This window comes from Trematomus bernacchii, unplaced genomic scaffold, assembly GCF_902827165.1.
Source record: "Trematomus bernacchii unplaced genomic scaffold, fTreBer1.1, whole genome shotgun sequence".
Taxonomy (NCBI): Eukaryota; Metazoa; Chordata; class Actinopteri; order Perciformes; family Nototheniidae; genus Trematomus; species Trematomus bernacchii.
This window is the reverse complement of record NW_022987698.1, coordinates 4,421,500-4,439,998: the sequence shown is the minus strand read 5'-3', so window position 1 is coordinate 4,439,998 and position 18,499 is coordinate 4,421,500. Positions and strand designations below refer to the sequence as shown.

The 18,499-nt window shown below is 39.8% G+C and overlaps 1 protein-coding gene across 1 annotated transcript in view; it reads right to left on the bottom strand.

Moving 5' to 3' along the window:
- Positions 1-18,499, bottom strand: part of srgap3 (SLIT-ROBO Rho GTPase activating protein 3) — a 52,460-nt gene that overhangs the window by 22,871 nt on the left and 11,090 nt on the right. Inside the window, exons 2-4 of the mRNA XM_034138746.1 lie at positions 15,447-15,642; positions 8,257-8,419; positions 4,793-4,855 (exon numbers count right to left, since the gene is read on the bottom strand). Coding sequence (XP_033994637.1) covers positions 4,793-4,855; positions 8,257-8,419; positions 15,447-15,642 — 422 coding nt within the window. The remainder of the gene's footprint in view (positions 1-4,792; positions 4,856-8,256; positions 8,420-15,446; positions 15,643-18,499) is intronic.

Sequence of the window (18,499 nt, the reverse complement as noted above, 5' to 3'; positions counted from 1 at the left end):
AGTTTTCCTCTCCAGGCAGTGCAGGAAGTCTTAGAAAAACAAGAACAACAGAGTGACAAAGAGCTGCTAGGCAAACACCTGAAAGTAAAATAAATAGATAAAATGAAAGCCAGTGGTCTATTCTGAGAGAGACAAAGCTCAACATCGTTGTTGCTACTCCGCCAAGAGAGAAACTAGGCTAACACCCTGTTCCTCCCCAGGCTTTAGCACCGTTTCTTTTACATTTCTCTTAAAATGTGCTACATTTACATTGAACCATCTGACTACAGGACCGGCAGCTAGAGACACAAACTAATTTGCAGGAAGACTGAGCTTCAGCTGTGTCTACAGGAGGTGTGTGAATAGTTGAGTCATCTGCTTAGGGCTATTTAACTCCTGCAGTCTGTGAGCTGGTAAAAGAGACCCAACAGTGAGAGAATGCAAGGCAAAAAGCACATACTTCTATTTTACTGATATCTAAATATTCTAGGGAAGACCATGAGTAATCACTAAGTCGCTCGTTTGCGTTTGACTGGACCTTTGTTGTCTTTCCTTATTTGTATTCTTCTCTCTGAACACTTAATTAAAAAGGGTTTGTATTGTAACAATGTCATGTACAAATATGCAACTTAAATATAAAAGACTGACCGATACATTAAGATTCATGTTTGAAAAAAGCCAGATGCAACAATGTGATTTCCAAATGTCACAACATAATCTGTATAGTATATCGTGTGTGAAGCATTAGCAAGGATGAAAACAATTGGAAAACGTAAATGTAAGAAGAGACCAACAATGCACCAAATACATCTGTGATGTTGTTTTTCCCAAATATGCAGCAGCTTCAATAATTGTGTGTTTTTTTCAGCACTAACATGGTGTGAGTAAATGTTGTTAAATATATTCCTGAGGAATTAACTAGAACTGACTAAATGAATTAATTTAACCAGCACCAGCCCGTAGAGAGAGGTTGTTGATGTTGTTATTAACAAAAGAAAAAGCGTGTATAAGACTGAGGAGCAAACAACCAACACAAGGTGGGGGACCAGAAAGACAAGATAAGCTTTATTGATCACAGTGGGGATATTAAGGCAGTGTAGCAGGAAATTAAAACAGCTTCAAGCTAAGAAAACTGAATTTCACATTGATATATGTTGCTGGAAGCAGGAAGTGACGGGCTTTAGCTCCTATTTCTCATCTCAGGTTTGCTATTATTGACAAGCCGAAACAATGAAAACATGCTCTGCAATTTCAAGAATACTCACGCTGCAGCGCCATACTTTAACCTACGTTTGAACAATAGCTTCAGCCCACAGTTTACCTCTCACTGAGCAGACTGGGATCCTAATGGGACTTCACAGTTTTCCTTGAATAGAATTGGTTGGCAGCCTGTGAAAACGGTTACAAAATACCACAAGGCAACCACCATGAGGCCAGGCTATTGATTCAGCTATTTCTGCACAAATACTAACAAGGTTGAAGTCATGAAAACCAATCCTTCATTCCCCTCCAACAATGAATGTCACTGCTGCCTGAGGGTCATTTGTGAAATAACTTTTCTGCCGCCTGTGCATTGTTAAACCTTGTCAGAGGTTATGATGGAAACTATGCTTAAAAACAGAAGTCAATAAAGCCCCTGTCACACTGTCCCGAAATTGACACCGGATGGACACACGATAAAGGAACATTTCAAATTCGGCTCTGATCGTAACAACATCGGGCCATTCGTGAGGGCATCTTAAGCCATCGTATGACCGCCGGCGAAAAATGCCCGATGGCACCGATGATCAGACGAAGATGACACGATTTGACAAGATGCCCTCACGGGTGCCTTACGAAGGGCAAAATGGACACATAAATTCAACATGAAAATGAACCTTCGCAAGGTCCTTCGGCAATTTTTTGGCATGCCAAAGATTTTGCCACCGCTCGCGAAGTTGCTGCCGGAGCCTGAGAAACTCCACCGGCGGTCATACGATGGCTTAAGATGCCCTCACGAATGGCCCGATGTTGTTACGATCAGAGCCGAATTTGAACATTTCCTTTATCGTGTGTCCATCTGGTTGTTTTATTGCACAACAAAATCATGTAAACATATTATGTAAATAACCCAATTTGTGTTCTGTGAAGCTGAAAAGGATATTACATTGTTTTTGTTACTTTCGTTGCAGTTGTATGTCTTAAATGTAATTTAGGTTAACTTCCTGTTTTATTTAGATGCTTTTATTTTGAAGGCGAGTTGACAGGAAGTTGTTGTTGCTATGGAAACAACATGACGGAGAAAACTTAATATCTTCTACATATAAAGACGGAGAAAGTAAAGAACAAAGTCTGAAAATATCAGTACAGTATCATACTTTAACATAATTGTTTTTGTTACTTTCGTTGCAGTTGTATGTCTTAAATGTAATGTAAATGTTGCCTTTGTGTGTGGCTCGGGGCCATCTTCCTGCAAAATTCACAATTCCATATTCGTGTGTCCATCTGGTGTCAATTTCGGGACAGTGTGACAGGGGCTTAAGCAGATAAAAGTCTGAGAAAGTATCAAAATGTACAGTTGGTGCTTTTTTGTCCAGCCTGAAGCTTGTAATTTGAGGAAGTGATTTTTGTGTTGTTGCAACCATCATCATTTTCTTTTCTTAGCTGTGAAGATTCCCATAATTCACACAATCCTCATGTTCAGAGAGAATTTTTGATTTTTAATTTTCAGCCAGATTGCGGCTGAGGCCAAGTAGAGCATGATAAGAGGGACCATCTGAGTTTCATTATGCAGCATCATCCTCAGCCAGAGCCGGAGAGGGCAGAATGGGTGAAACAGACATATTAAAAAAGTATAAAAGTTGAATAATAACAATATATTTCCATGGGATTTCAGAAACCTGAAACCCTAAACCAAACTTTCTATCAGACGTAGCCTTCAGAAACAATACTTGCATTTTATAATTGATATACAGTTAAGACATAAAGTCAAGTATAGCAACCTCGGTCAGTCTTTGAAGTTATTTAACCAAAAACACAATTATTTTAAAATGCACTAATTAACATATATGCTCTTTTATACCTTTATATTATTATACCTTGCTGTCCATAACTTATCTATTGCAACATCAAAATGTACAGATTGCAAGCTCGGGGAGAATTGCCATCAGTGGCCTTTGACAGTTTAACTCTCCTCACATTGCTCAGATGAATTAGTAATATAAAGCAGCCCTGCCATCTCTTGTGTTTCACCTCAGGGAGCTGAAGTTGCCTGGAGTTTGTCCAGTAAGTGGGCATGAACCCTCCTTCCTACTCATCCTACCAGCACCAGTACATTATGTCCTAATTCCCAACATATGTTCATCTGTCTGCAAGGCTTCCTGCAGGAAATCCCATTATTAACTATTCAGTTTTGAATTAGTGTTGAATAAATAGAACATTTCGAAGGGTTTTAGAAATAGTGGCACAAAGTAAAAATAAATCGGGGATACAATGATGCTGCTTTTCCATAAAAAAACCCAACTGAGAAAATGTGGGTTGAGAGACCTTTAAATACTGCCCTCTAAAAGTGTTATATAGATGTTTTGAAAACATCTTGGCTATAAAGCATGACGGGAATCATCCATACATTCAATCCGCAATTTTTGTATATTAAAATGTATGGGCAGCAGCTGCAGGATGCCTGAGAGTTATTGCTGAAAAGGGGAAAAGGCTATTTGGGCTGCGAGAAAGCTGAGAAAAAAAAATCTGCTTTTCAGATAAATGAATAAGAACTACTTTTTTCTACAATGTTTTTTTCTCCATCTCAAAATTAAGCGGAAGGACATTTAAACAAAAATAAAGAAAACAAATTGTACCAGTAAAGAAACTTCTCCCTATAGTAACTCTCCAACGAGGAAACCATAGTGGTGACATCCAATGCAACAAAGCAGCAGAGCTATAGCAGGTGACCTAAAATGAATAATAACTGCAAACACACTCTGACAGGACGATACCTTCATGTATTAAGGCATGCAGGTATTTCACAGGCCTCCACAGAAACAACCAGTCATCTGACCCTTTAACAGGACCAGAGCTGAAGAACCCACCAGATGTTGAAGTGACTCAAAGCCCAGAAACTGTCCAACTTGGAGAGAAAGTAATGTTCCATTTAATCATTTACAACAGCCTCTATCATTCTCTCACTTAACAACATAAATCATCATCCTAACCCCCTGTGTGCTCAGCAGCTATAGAGTACATTCAAACAAACTATCTTTATAAGAAGTCCCTTTCAAATATCTTATGTAGAACTCTCTCATGAGCTTCTCCTCTCAGTATAACAGAAAAGAGTTCGACAGCACCACCAATGGCATGCTTCAAAATGACCATGAGGTTGCACACTTTGGACAAAACTTAGATTTAAGATTTATTTAAAGGCAGTTGCATTTGTCTGCATTCATTTCAGCTAGTTGTACCTCATAAACTGTAAACTTGGTATATATCACGAATAGGTGGGCTGATGGCAGTGGTGTTTTAATTAGACTTAATCTAACGCTACTCTTGGTACTGGTGCTTCCAGAGCTAAACACAGCCATATTGGCCGTGACAGTGGGCCTCGTATTTGCTTTACTTGGTAGGTTCACCCAAGCTAAAGTCTAATGTTTCAAAAGAAAATACTCATTCATTCAAGAAATAGTTCATAACGTGCAAAGCAAGGTAATAAAAGAGAACAGAAAAAGAGAGACGTGAAATAAAATGTGAGAAACACAGAGAGAGCAATAATAACTGGATGAGCTTTGTGCTGAGATAAAGTGTGAGTGATCAATCAGGAGGAGACACGTGTATTACTTACAGTGTAGAGTTCATTCGTCACCTTCACCAGCTCCTCGTGCATCTGGATCCCAATGTCCTTGCTCTGAAACACAGCAGGAGGAAAGGACAGGGGTGAGCCAACAAACAAAGCTTGAGCCTTCAGCTGCGACCTATTGGAGCAAACCCAAGTGGTTCTGCTGACACTGTGACTTTAGTGAGCCATCGTGAAGTCTCTCAACAGCTAATGGATGGATCGCCACACAATCTGATAGTTATTCAAAGACATCCAAGGATGAATCCCAAATACTTTGGTCAGAATTTTTACTTGACGACCACTTCAGTTTAAGGCTGTCACGATATAACATAAGTATTCCACAATGATGATATCAGGGCAATATCGATTCTCACTTTGTTCAGTTTTGGTTATTTTGTATTTGCTATAGATATACAGTTTGACTTGACTTTAATATCTTTCAAAACATTTAAAAAGACAACGTGGGACATTCTATTGACAAAGAAACACACCGTACAGTATGTTGAGGTTTCACTGTTCTCTACAAAAGATTCATACAAATGGATGATATAGCATGGTAGTGGATAACAAGCCATATTTCCCCAGGGAAAATATTGCTTATCCTTTCTTTCTACCTTCAATATGTTTTGTAAAGTTAATTCTACTCTTGGCAACTGTACACTCAGTCATCTCACTGCACAGCAAGCCTTGTAATAAAAAAAAACTCTAGACACACCTGGACTTTAGGGAGAAATAAATGACAGAGAGAATCTAATAATGTCTGTTGTGTGGGAGAGAAGCGCAAAGCCTTTATTTGAAGACTGTGAGGTGAGAAAATGCACCAACAGCACACGCATGTCTCAGTGTGACTGTCTGACACATTCAACAAAACAGAAGCAACACCTCTCACAACTTCCCAGAGCTATAGGAAGATATGGTTGAGATCGAATTTTAAAATGTTAACTATTTAGTCTTCTAATACATTTATACAGGTTAATCTGTTCTCTTTATTGTTACCATGAGTTGTGGTTAACTTTGAAATGCTATTTCTAATGTAAAAGTGCTCATAATTTGTCTTTATGTGTATTCTATAACTGATGTGTTCTTCTCTTCTATACATTTAATAAGTTAGCTTATTCTTTATTAATGCATGCCTCTTTATACCTACTATGCCACTTTTTGCTGTAACACTGTAAATGTCCCCGCTCTGGGACTAATAAAGGATTTCTGATTCTGATTCTGAAAAGTGTTGCTCTGCAGCTAAACCCTATTATCTTTTGTTTTTGTTCTGTTTCCCTCAAAGGTGTACAGCCCAAGACAATACACACTTTATGGAGAAATAACACAAGCAGCAGAGGACATTAAAGAGGTTACTGACAGTCAAAGGCTGTATAACACTGTATTATAAAAAAGTGAACCCCATTGTTAGCATGCTCGCCATGCTAACTCTGGCACACTATTTACAACCCTTCCCATGTTATTTTCTCTCTCTGTTTTAGTCAAACCATGCATGTACATATTTCTATATTATGGTCTTATTTCACTTTGAGTCTTTAGCAGAGCCTGATGGACAGGAAAAGAGAAACTGTTCAGTTAAAAGTAAAAAGGTCAACACAATTGATGCCATGTTTATGAGTGACAAGTGTTAGTTTCAACAACGTCAACAGCTGACTCGTCACTCCTGGTATCATAGTGACTCAGCAAGATGCATAATGGTAATTTCAAACATGAATCATTTTATAATATAATATAATAGGATCATTTTCTTACAGGTTCATTAAACAAGGAGTAGCTTCTTTGAAAGAAAAACACACACACACAAAACATGTTGTCCGCACCCTGATGTGAATAACTGTGCTTGAAATAACATGTTACTAGTGAGTCATAAATGTAACTATTCATACAAAAAATAACAATCATCAAATGGAATCTTGCACCAACAGGTCTTCAGTAAGCTACATAATAAAACTAGAAGGATATTCAGAGAGCACAGACCTCCGCCAAGGCCATGCCCTATCACGCAATGGTAATGAAAGTGAAAGATAATTTATGTATCTGTCCTGTGATTCAGATCTTCTGCAAAACTGAATTGGTTCTTCTCCCTATGCCCAAGTGTCGGGTAAATTAAGCCAGTAGTTTTCCATAATCCTGCTGTTAGACAAACAAACCAAAACAAGAACATTCTTGGCATAAGAAAGGCATGTACACACATAAAAACTAAATAACCTTAATATCACAGAAGGGATTTTATGTTTTTACTCTGTGTGTATTGAGGTTTTAAGTCCTAGTCGAACAAGCATTGGACTGAATGTGATAAATAGGAATATCCTCAAAGGGCTCTGGCAGCTGGTGAATGGCATCTGTATGCATCGGTGGCTCTGAAGTGAGACAGACTGCAGCGTGCACTGCAGAGAGAGGGAGAGCAGGGAGGGTTCAACCAGCAAGTGAAGCACCATGATGCAACACACTGTAAGAGATGTGACGGGTGGTATTGTAGCAGCTCTTATAGAAATGCCTGTTAGTAAACATTCTTATAATCTTCCCTATATGAAAAGGCGAAAAGAAGCAGAGTTGCACCTGCTATAGTTAATGTTACGATATTATCTTTGCAATTAACTTATACTGAGAGTCATAAAACAGGCTTGCTGTACATTTACATTTGACACTCCTACATTCATTGCATTAATATTTAGTCATTTATATGCTAAACAGGCCCTAGATCAATTTTTTGACGAAAGCTCTACCTTTTTGTCCTTGATCTCCTTGTCATGTCCAATATGACAAGCTATTTCAGTTATTTACATTTAACCTTTTTTAAATGTTTTGCAGTGCACCATGATGTTTTTCATGCATTATGTATTGCCTTGCATTATGTCTGCCAGCTATGAGCAGCAAAGCCATCAATTCATACTTTCAAGTATTGAAAACATATCTGAGGGCACTGAGGACTTAAACCAACGGAGTGGTAATATCTGAATGGAGCCCAGTAAGCAGAGTGCAGCTCACCTACAGGAAAGCCTGCAAGGTGAAAACAGGGTTCTGGTGTTTGGATAAGACCTCAGTCATCCCTGCTATGTGCTGACATTGAGCCAGATGTTGCTCACACTCATAGGGGGTACAGGGTGTTGGGCGAGGGGTTTTCAGCTTCACTATTCCCCATGCTGTTCTGCAGGCCAAATACAACTCATACACCTTCTACTAAATGAACATTTGCGGGGACAAAGCTCAACACACCACATTTATTTGGGCTAGCATCAGTTTGAATGCTTTGGATACATTTAAGCCCAAAAGTAGAGAAGTAGATTTTAGCTGCCGGAAATGAAAAACAAAGCGTTAAAACAAGTCTAAAAGCTAACAAAAAGGGAAAGGTGAAAACCACAAACAATGTATTTAAGCATTTTGCTTGGCATGCTTGTTGTATCTGACCTTTTGAGCACTGGTAATAAGAGGGAAGTAGAAAACAAATGCGGAAGGATGATAGTTGTTCTGACCTTCTTGAACAGGCGGATGATGTCCTCGCTGATCTGTGCAAAGCGGAGGATGACGTTGTTAGTGTAGATGTCGCTGAGGGTGGCATGGTCACGGCTCTCTCGCCTCGTCTGGTTCAGCACCAGGTACCAGCAGTTTACTGAGGACAGCAGGTGCTGGTCTTTCCTGAAGAAAAAGAATCCAAACAAGAAAAATAAAGGACTGTTAGAAACTGTATACGTAAAGGTGGTTATACATGTTTAGTTTATATAGCATTATCCTAATTTAAAGATGAATAAGAGTCAACAGCATAAGGAGGATAAAATCAGACACAGCCGCATTTTGAACTAAATGCTCAAATCAGCATGCTATCATGCTAACAATGACAATGCTAGGATGCTAATCTGAAGCAAGTGTAATGTTAACTATGGTGACCATCTTATACGGCGAAAGTACACATATAAGGTTTAACCAAAGTATTGGAGAATGTAAACTTTTTAACAGATGTTGATGCCCGATGAACGAATTGTTAGGAAATCAACAAAGTTAATACAGTACAATTCATACTGATGTGGGTGATCAATGACTATATCAAACTTATTTTCTTTACTAAGTGAATGTCCTGCTTCCTCACTTCCTCATTTCCTGCAACCACACTCAAAGACAACGCTAGTAAGGCATCAACTTGTTGTAAATATATAATGCTGGTGACCATAATGACCAGAGAATCATGGGCTCTGATTGCTGCATAATCAGTTTAAATTGTCTCCGCCTCTGGTGATTTCCAATAGAAAGAGCAAGGCTGAGACAAGGAAGCCGACACATACACAATCCCCTTAAACCCCATACCCTTGTCTGGATGGATCCTATCTGAGCGTTAATCGATCAACCAACCCTGAGGAGGGAGAAAAAGAAAGATGGGAAATGAAAGCAAAGGAGGGAGCGAGCCAGGGCAAAGGTTGGGGGATAGTGTTTCACTGTGGAGCAGAAAGAGGAGATGAGCAGCACCAACATCAAAGAGCCGTCCTTCAGAGAGCTTCCTTAATGCTAATCACATCTAATGAAGTTGATATCTAGCTACTCCAGAGTGCTTTACCCATTATTCCTTAACTTAACTCTGCCCATAAACGCACTTACTGTACATCAGGCTGAAAGCACACAAACACCAACACATGGTTCTCCAGGCATCAGTGCACGGCAGTACGCTGGAGGAGGCAGGATGGCAAAACATCTTCTGTACATTTATTACTGGGCCTGCTATATTAGATAGAGAAAGGTGTCCTGAGATGCCTTTTGCAAGTCAATTAATTGGCTATTATGGTAATTTGGATGAGTTGTGAAAAACCAGCACGCCTCATTAAAGCCTTGCAATAATAAATTGATTAAATTGAACATTAATTTGCTGTATTAAAAATGAGATGCACCAGACTTGCTGGAAATCATGGGTTTAGAGAACCAGATTCTCCTTCACTACTCTTGGATGGCCTAATGTCTCAACATCCCTCATGTTGTGCCAGTTGTGCTTGACTGACGTATCTTCCTGTAAGCAACACAGCTCCTTTGTGTTTAATTGCTGTTTGTGGTTGAAAGGTTTAAGGGAAAAAAGCACCTCTACTCTCTGCTAATCCCTAAAAGTGGTCGGAGGTGCTTCATTACATCCCTAAGCACAACCAGGCTCCAATTTTATCTTTTTATCCTCTTGAGCAGGAACTACACAAAGAAATAGCATAAGTATGTTCATAATGCATTAAACAGAACCATGAGTCCATAGAAATGATGTGCCTTTGGATGACATAAGGGTGCTTTAAGCTAACTGCTAACATTAGCGTGCTTGCATGCTGATAATAACAATACTACCAAGCTGATGATCAGCAGGTCTAATGTTGATTGTGGTCCCCATCTTAGTTTAGTGTGTTATTATGTATGCTGTTCACATCAGCTGTTTAGCAGTCATTAATTATGCAGAGGCAGCAAAAAAACACATTATATAAACCACAGAAGCAGACCGATTAAAGTAGTAAAAACGGGTTGAAATATCAGAGGATCATCAAAAGTCATCCTAATTGGGCATGAATGTACCAAAAGTAAATCACAATCCATCCTATGGTTTTACGGTGGTTTAATTCAAGGTCACATCTCAATCTCATGGTGGCACTAGAGGGAAACAAACAGTGGATTACTTAGTTATTTGGATGTATCATCTGGGGACCATGACTATGTCTGTACACATTTGAATGGCAATCTATTTAACTATTGTTGAGGTAGTTTAGTTCAGTCTGGACCAAAGTGATGAATTTGACAGAGAATATGTCAAATGATGGTAATAAATAAGAAGGTCTGAAAATGAAAAGGTACATATTCCTAATGCTAAGGGTTAAAGCGTGAAGACAGAAATAGACAAAGGACACCAAACCTCTCTTCTCAAGTCGCTGTCCTCATTTCACAGGAATTAGGAGCAGAAGGTCGGTAATTAGGCCTGTGTACCAGCAGCATGTCTGGGAGTATTTTAACACTGCAATAAATGTAGCTCCTGTACTCGTTTTACGGGAAAGAGACAATACTTTTTTTATACCGGCTCTTTAAACAGAGGTCAATCTATCACAAAATATCGACTTCAGCATGCAGCAAAACTCATTAATCTCTACTCTGTAACCACTTCTCCTTGCCGATTTCCTGTAAAAGGCTGCGTATCAATCGTGAAGCCCGCGGGTCAATTAATATAGAGGGCTTCAAAAGGGTTGGTTTTGGATAGCTCCATGCCCTCGGTATTTATACACAGGATATCATTAACATACAGGAGGCAAACAATGAACTCTGAGAGTCTCTAGAGAAGTGAGAAGGAGGAGGAGGTGAGACGAGTGCAGCTTTCTGGCATCCCATTACATCCGTCTCATTCTGCAAAGCACTGCCTGGGTGTCTTTATGGTTTTTACAAGTTCTGCACTGCATCACGGTCTCTGTGAGGCAGACACATACATGCAGTATAATCTGTGAATGCATGAAGAAGCATGAAGAAGATCAGACAGAGACAGTGAAAAGAGAAACAATGACAGAGTGTAGGGTTGGACAATATTGCACTAATCCTTTGAATCAAGGATAAACTGATGGCAAGCTGTCCCCATAATGTGCATACCCTGGACAAGTGAGCATTATATAGAATAGTGCATCTGCTTCAGTCATGGCTGCAGTGGATGCCACCATCTAATCACCCAGGGCCTATGATGTGTCTGAGCCAGGATTTCCAGAAGGAAGTGTGTATTTATCAAACCAGGACTCGGCTCTGTGAAGGCCTTTAATCCCCTCCACGCTGCCTGCCTGCTGCTTATCAATGAAACAGCTAAGGAGAGGAGAAGGAGCCAAACACAGTTTCAAAAGACAAGGGGAACGTGGGCACATGCAGCCAGCTTTGCTATTGAAATTCATTTTGCCCCTGTTTTCAAGCAGGGCGTCAGTGCTGATCTGCACATCATTTAGCACATTTTTGTGTGAGCAGACACACTGCCAACACTTGATAATGCACAGCTGCACAGACACAGGAACCAGAGCAGAGTGGAGCACAGCACGGCTTCAATGAAGAGTTGACAAGATCTGAAAAACAAACTGCAAACCAGCCCATTTACTGATGTTGTGCATGCTGACTTACATCAACTTGATTTGTCAAGCTGACAAGAGCAGGGACTGAAATGCTGTGTTCAAATAAACCAAGTCTTAAACAAATATATAGTTTAATCTTGTTAGCCTTTGGCCCCTAAGAGCAGCCATGGTTCAACTGCATTCACACATTAGGTCAAAAGCTATAGCAGTAGTTGGAATACAGCTATACTGCCAGTGCACAAAACATCATCCGGTACTATCCTACTGCAGCAGACATCATTCATCATAATCACATCATAACTAAAGCATTCACACTTTTCATAGTGGCCCTTTAAAGACAAATGTGTTCTGGACACAGGCTGCATAACTCTTAACTGCTTTTAAAAGAAGCAAGCTGAAGTATCCATTGATAGTTTTCAAAGCTGTACCCTGCTGACCATGAAATGAACAGAGACATCACTTAGAAATAAGAAAAAGTAGCTTCAAAACTAAAATATACTGTACAAAGATCTGGCACTGTACGGATACACAACACTTTTCTCCCCCAGCTCCTCCAAAACCAATCACTTGGATACACACAAAGAGATTAACAAACACACACACACAGACACACACAGACACACACACACCAATCTGGGCATTGCAACAAGCCCAGTCTTATCTCTACCAGACAGGTTATTGTCCATATCAATATTGCATGAGATGTCTTTTTAATGGTGCTATTTTACGTCTGAATATGTCTGTATGACAGATGGATGATGCCAATCGACTCTAATTTGATGTGCTACATTATAAATCACACACATTATATACCCTGAAATGTCTACCCCATAGTTATAATCAAGTTATCTGTTGTCTCTCAGGAATTGTGAACCAGAAAGAGAAAGGAAGTGGTGCACTATTGGGCGAAGCAACTGCAGCATGGAGCAGCTCAGTAACCCTTCAGTGTGTCTTTCCACTGTGGCAAATGAGGTAAAGGGGAAAAGCAAAATGATCCTTGGTCAGGTTGCTGCGGTGCAGCTGAAGCTGCAGTAGCTGTAAATCACTGTGGCATTCAGCTTGCTAATGAATCTGCGCTGGGAGGGTTCAGCCAACAGACTGTAACTGTGATCCAGCACATATGGAAGTCTGCCCTGGTCAAAATGACTCAAGTTTAACGCTCAGTTTTGATAGCTCTCTAAAACATATACTGTAAGTTTAACTGGCACAAGATACTATGATGTCCTAAGGTACTCCTGGGACGATGTGAAATGTCTTGTTGTAATTATTCTAAAATAATGTGGTTTACAAGATTATCTTAATAATCATCAAAATATACTTAAAACTCTTAAAATGCCACTAAACCTATTGGAGTAATTCTTTTTTATATTTTCCTAATTTTATTTAATCACAAGACATGGGAACACCCTTTTAGTGAAAACCAATATCAAGTAAAAGATCATTAATATCAATCAAGTCAATAAAGCGTGTCAATAAAGGGATCAAATCCAAAAGGCTTAACGGCCTTCAAACTTTTGTTTTTTCTGTTTTTGATTGTGCTTATGCATGGTTGGGATTTATGCACAGAGTGTTTTTTTGTTGACAAACCCACAAATTGTGTTCTAGCAAAGTCACATTTTTGGTGGCTTGCTATAAACTAAACTTCACTAAAGTGGGAGGAAGGGCACAGTACAGGGCGTGTCACAGCTCATTACAAGGATTAGTGGTTGCCCGTCTGCTCACAGCAGTGCACATTACAAGGTGCAAACACGTTATGAGCTTAAAAATACTCTCTTTGGATAAAATATTGGTCAGTTTGACACTAATGCACTCTGTAAAGAGTGTGTGTTGTACGAAGGACAGGTAACACAGATGTTAAGTGTGACTGATTACATCCTCTATATATGTCAAGTATGGGTGGTAGCCTCTTACCCACATTTCCTCTGTGGTTTCACTGGTCCAGTTTGGACCTTTAGCACATATCGTTCAACTGTGTGCATGCGTGTGTATGTTTGAACTATGTGTGAACTTGGACAATTATTGGCTTCGGTTTTTATTTTATTTGTCGTGATCTCGGATGAAGGGTAATATTATCAAGACATGTGTCTGAGGATAAGGTATTTTTCTATAACACCTGCCGCCAGTGATTGGATAAAAATCCACTGTGCAGTCCAAAGGTTTAGCCAGTGTGTTGCAGCAGTGGCAGCACAGCTCTGTCTAATATCAGCCATACTACAAGATTAAGACAGCACAGTGAAGCGCCTCAAACACATCTGGACTCAATTACGAATTCAAATCCTCATCCACTTCACACACAGCTCTGCTGCGTACTGTGCATTTACGTTCTATACACACACTTCTACCGTTCCTTATTCTGTGTCAGAGCGCCAATGAGCCCTTAGTGTGTAACTCAAGTAAAAGTATTTAATAATCATCATAAGTAAACTCACAGAGAAGCCTTACTGGCGTTGTCCAAACTCTCCAAATAAGAGCAGAAAGGTACTGCATGCACTATGCTGCACAACCATATGCACATGGAGTAGTTTGCACTACCCCGTAATGTAATTAAATGTACCAATTGTTGATTCATTTACTGTATTTTATTGAATAACATACAGGAATTATGTTCCTTCTGTTTTACATTACTGTAGTATTCATATGGTACATGCATTTACTGTATCAGACTAAAAAGTCTGTTCACACCTGATAACAAAATGTGTTAACATATTATTTTGTTTTCATTTGAGCATGCTGGTTATAATATTGTCGTGCCGCATAACAATGAGCATTTAAGAGTTAGATAGATGTCTTCATATTACATACTCTAAGATTCAAAATATTAAATGTGAGGAATGCAGTCCTGCCAGTTCCATTTGCAAAATCAGAACGTAGACTACATAAATGTTAATGTAGATTCTTGTCTAAGATCTGCTGCCAGGTCACAGTTGGGTAAGTGTCCCGTTTCCAGAGTAAACTAACAGAAATAAACTTGCCTGCTCGCCCCAGGTGCTGGACTGTTGGAACTGCAGTGCTTCATTTCATGCCCCGTGTGAGTCATGGTACCAAAGTGGTGGTTTCTGTGCAGAAGACATCTCTTTTTTTGCACCAGCGTATTTCAGTGTTTCTAGAGCTGAAAGTCTTAACAGCCTTTAACCTCTTTGATGAACTGCATCCTCAGCATCGCCCCAGAACCAGCTGAACTTTGAAGACGCCTTAAAGATCTTGACTGTAATAATGGATATTGCCTTACAGTACATGATCATGTTGGAGTAGTTTGTTGTATAGTTCTGCACTGTAATCAAACAAGGCACTGTGATTAGCAGCAGGGCTGGGTCCTACAGTCAGGTTATAAATAGAGAAGTGTTGAGATGGGGATAAAGTCACTTTCCTGTGGTCTACAGTACATGTTGAAAGGAGAAAGGACAGTAGCTTTATGAACATCAATCAGATATTATATTTTAAATAGAGCAGCTAGCAGTGTTTTTGTGGAGATGCACATAGAAGAGGATGCGTATGAGGTCAGTATTTTTATGTTTTTTGTAGATCAATTAAGCAACCCAACGCCCTTGCACACACACTGTACCTGCAACAGTTTCAGCAGCAACTGGCTGCATCTCCAGCCTGCAGGGAGGGAAACTCACTTGAACTGTTGGTGTTCCCTGGAGCTGCGGATCTTGGAGGAGAACCTCTCGGCCAGTTTGTCTAAGCTGCGGGAGTATTCCAGTTCAATCTCTGACTTGCGGCGGAAGAACTCCTGCAGGTCCTGCAGCAGCTGGATCCGAGACTCGGACTGTTGCTCCAAACATTTGAACTGCTCCACCAGCTGGTTACGGATCTCTGTGCATCGAAACACCAAACAAAGAGCATATTAGAGGACTGTTTGTACTGCTGTCACAACATTGCACAACATTCTCAAAAACATATCATGATGAGACATCATTATTTTTCTCAGATATTCTTCTTCGACAAACTAATTTCAAGTTGTACATTTGTTTCTACATTGACACATACTGAAAGTGTTTGATTCTGATTGAAGACAAATATGTTAAGAGGGATTAAACACTACAGGTTATATAAATATAAAGAAAGTAGAAACACTCGTTAACACTATGAAGCAATCCAAAAAGGAATTGTTCAAAACACATCATGATGACTCACCTTTAGAAACCTGCTGCCTTAAGACTTACATACATAGTTATAGTTAATATCAGTTTTGATACACTCATTAGGATGGGACTTTTTGCACTACTCATAATGTGCACTAATAATATTTAAAGGTTAAACTTGTCTTACATTTGTGTAAAAGCATTAAAAGCACAACATGTGATGTCACACCGAGCAGTCCTGCAATCATCTACAATCTTCACACAATTTTGGTGAATGCAGTGAATCATCATGAAATGCAATGTTCTGAGCTTTGTTCATTATACTTCTTCAGACCATCAGCAGCACAAAGCCTCTTGCTGAGCGTGGGAATGACCACTGAAACTCCATGCCAGGCTGTAAAGTGACGGTTGAGTGTAGGTCTGTGAGATCAAACTGATTTATTGAGAAGCTAATGCACTCCCCCACTTGGAGCGAGTATAAGGGTTACATTTCGCCTTAAGAAGACGCTGCCAGGCAGACTACAGATCCTTCATGCCAGTAGAAACCCAGGAGAGAAACCCAATTCCTCTTTGTAGTGCTGTCATCAGCATGCCTTCACTCAGGAAGAGAGAAAGGCCTATTTTGCAGAACAGAAATGCAACCTGATGGAAGAGGCTACGGCAAACAGGATGAGTGGTGTCACTTCCCATGGGGAAGGACAACTCCCACTAATGAGCATCTCTTATTAGAAACCAAAATGTTGTTTGATCATCTCATATAAAAGAGGTTTTGTTGTCACATACAAACACTGCCTCAGTGCAGTTATTGTGTCAAGTGTAAAAAAAATGACAAGAATCCAAGATTACAGTACACCGAGCGGCGCTTCATCAAAGCACCTTCATGCTTTCAGTGTTTTTCTTGGTATCTTTAGGAATTATTCATGCAAACTTTGTGATGATAAAAGTGTGTATATCGTATGTGTAAGTCCTTCATTTAAAGCAATAGGAATACACAATCGTGTTATGTGCTGCAGAGAATGTATTTCCACCATTCCTAAATATTTGTTTGTATTGTCTTCAAAAGGTCTTCATGGCCATGCACTTGAAAGCGGCAGTTGAAAAATGGACCTCCTAAATCTAAGTCATTGCATGTTGTAACATCCTTGAGTTACATGAGTCATTGAAAGGACTAAGGATAGATTTATACATGAGCCATGGCAGCACCACTCTGCCAGGCAGATGAGCCGCTGACTGAATGGTGAAACCACTGCAGCGACACAGACTGTGTTTCCATAATGTCGGGGGTGTCATTTGGTCAGCCAAGCCCTCCTTGTGGATGCATGCAGGCTCACACTGCCATCACTTTGAATTGCAACAGTGATGTTGTGGGGGCAAGCCTTTTTTCTCCCTGTGATGTCGTGCCGCCTGGCCTCTGCCTCGAGCGGCATGCTTCACTCTGTGGTTAACCATTGTCCCAGCCCTCCCCTTCACCCGGGGGCCTCCCTTTCCCTCTCAGCTCTGAGGGCTTAAAGCTCAGTTTTTAGTGGGACATACCACTTAACTTCTTCAATCCTGACAGAAATACTTTCCCAAAAATGCAGTTATGTTCCTTGTTTGATATGTTTTTTTTGAGAAAAAAAAGTGTGCCAAAGCAGACGAGCCAAGAGAAATGCCCCAGGAAAATGTGACACCGATGTGCATGAGTGAAAAGGAGGACTTTTGAAAACACTTTTTCACAAAAGGGGAACTCTGAACCACCAGCTGCAGCTCTGCATTTGACAGATGAGTTGGAAAAATAGGTCATGCACACCAGCAGTGTGCCCTTCCCTCTCAGGAACCAAGAGAAACTGGAGAATTATTCCCTAAGTACTCCCAGCTCTTTGAGTGGGTTCAATGGCTGTGGTTTAAACAAAGTGAGGGACCCCTCTGTGGCTCTTTTACATCTGTGAGGAGAATGTTTATGTAGTCCTGAAGTGAAAGTGAAAAAGACTGATGTTCATAATTGCCTTTCCTTGATTTGCCATGTAAACAAATACAATGACCACAGTTTATGGCATAGATAAAACTCTCAGTTAGGATTCTGATACTCAAAAAATTATTAGTGCTTCAAAAGATTAATTTAGGATCTTTCATTTTCTATATTATCTAATACATATCCTTAGCATAAAGGTCTTTGTATCTGCACCCACAGCCTCATTCCTTGCTTCCTTTCTGACATGTATCTAGCAAGGCTTTGAACCACAAATTAAAATGCTACAGTAAACATGGATGCCCCACTTTCAGCTTAGCGGCTCCCTTCTCATTCCAACAGAAATAATGAGATGAATCTACTGTAGATAGGTCACATAATAACATCCCATATCACATATAACATCACTGAATGTATGGAATGAAAAATAGTATTTATGAAATCATATCATCATCATGTATTAAAGAGCAAAACAGTAAATGTATTAAAGTTATTGACCCCATTATTTCAAACTGTGTCTGATAACAATTTGAGTTGATTTCAAGGCAAATTCTCAAAGTCCAGGTGGGATTATTTGGGCATCCTACCAAAGAAACGATGTATTTGATTCAAAGTGATGAAATTAAACATTCATGTTGTT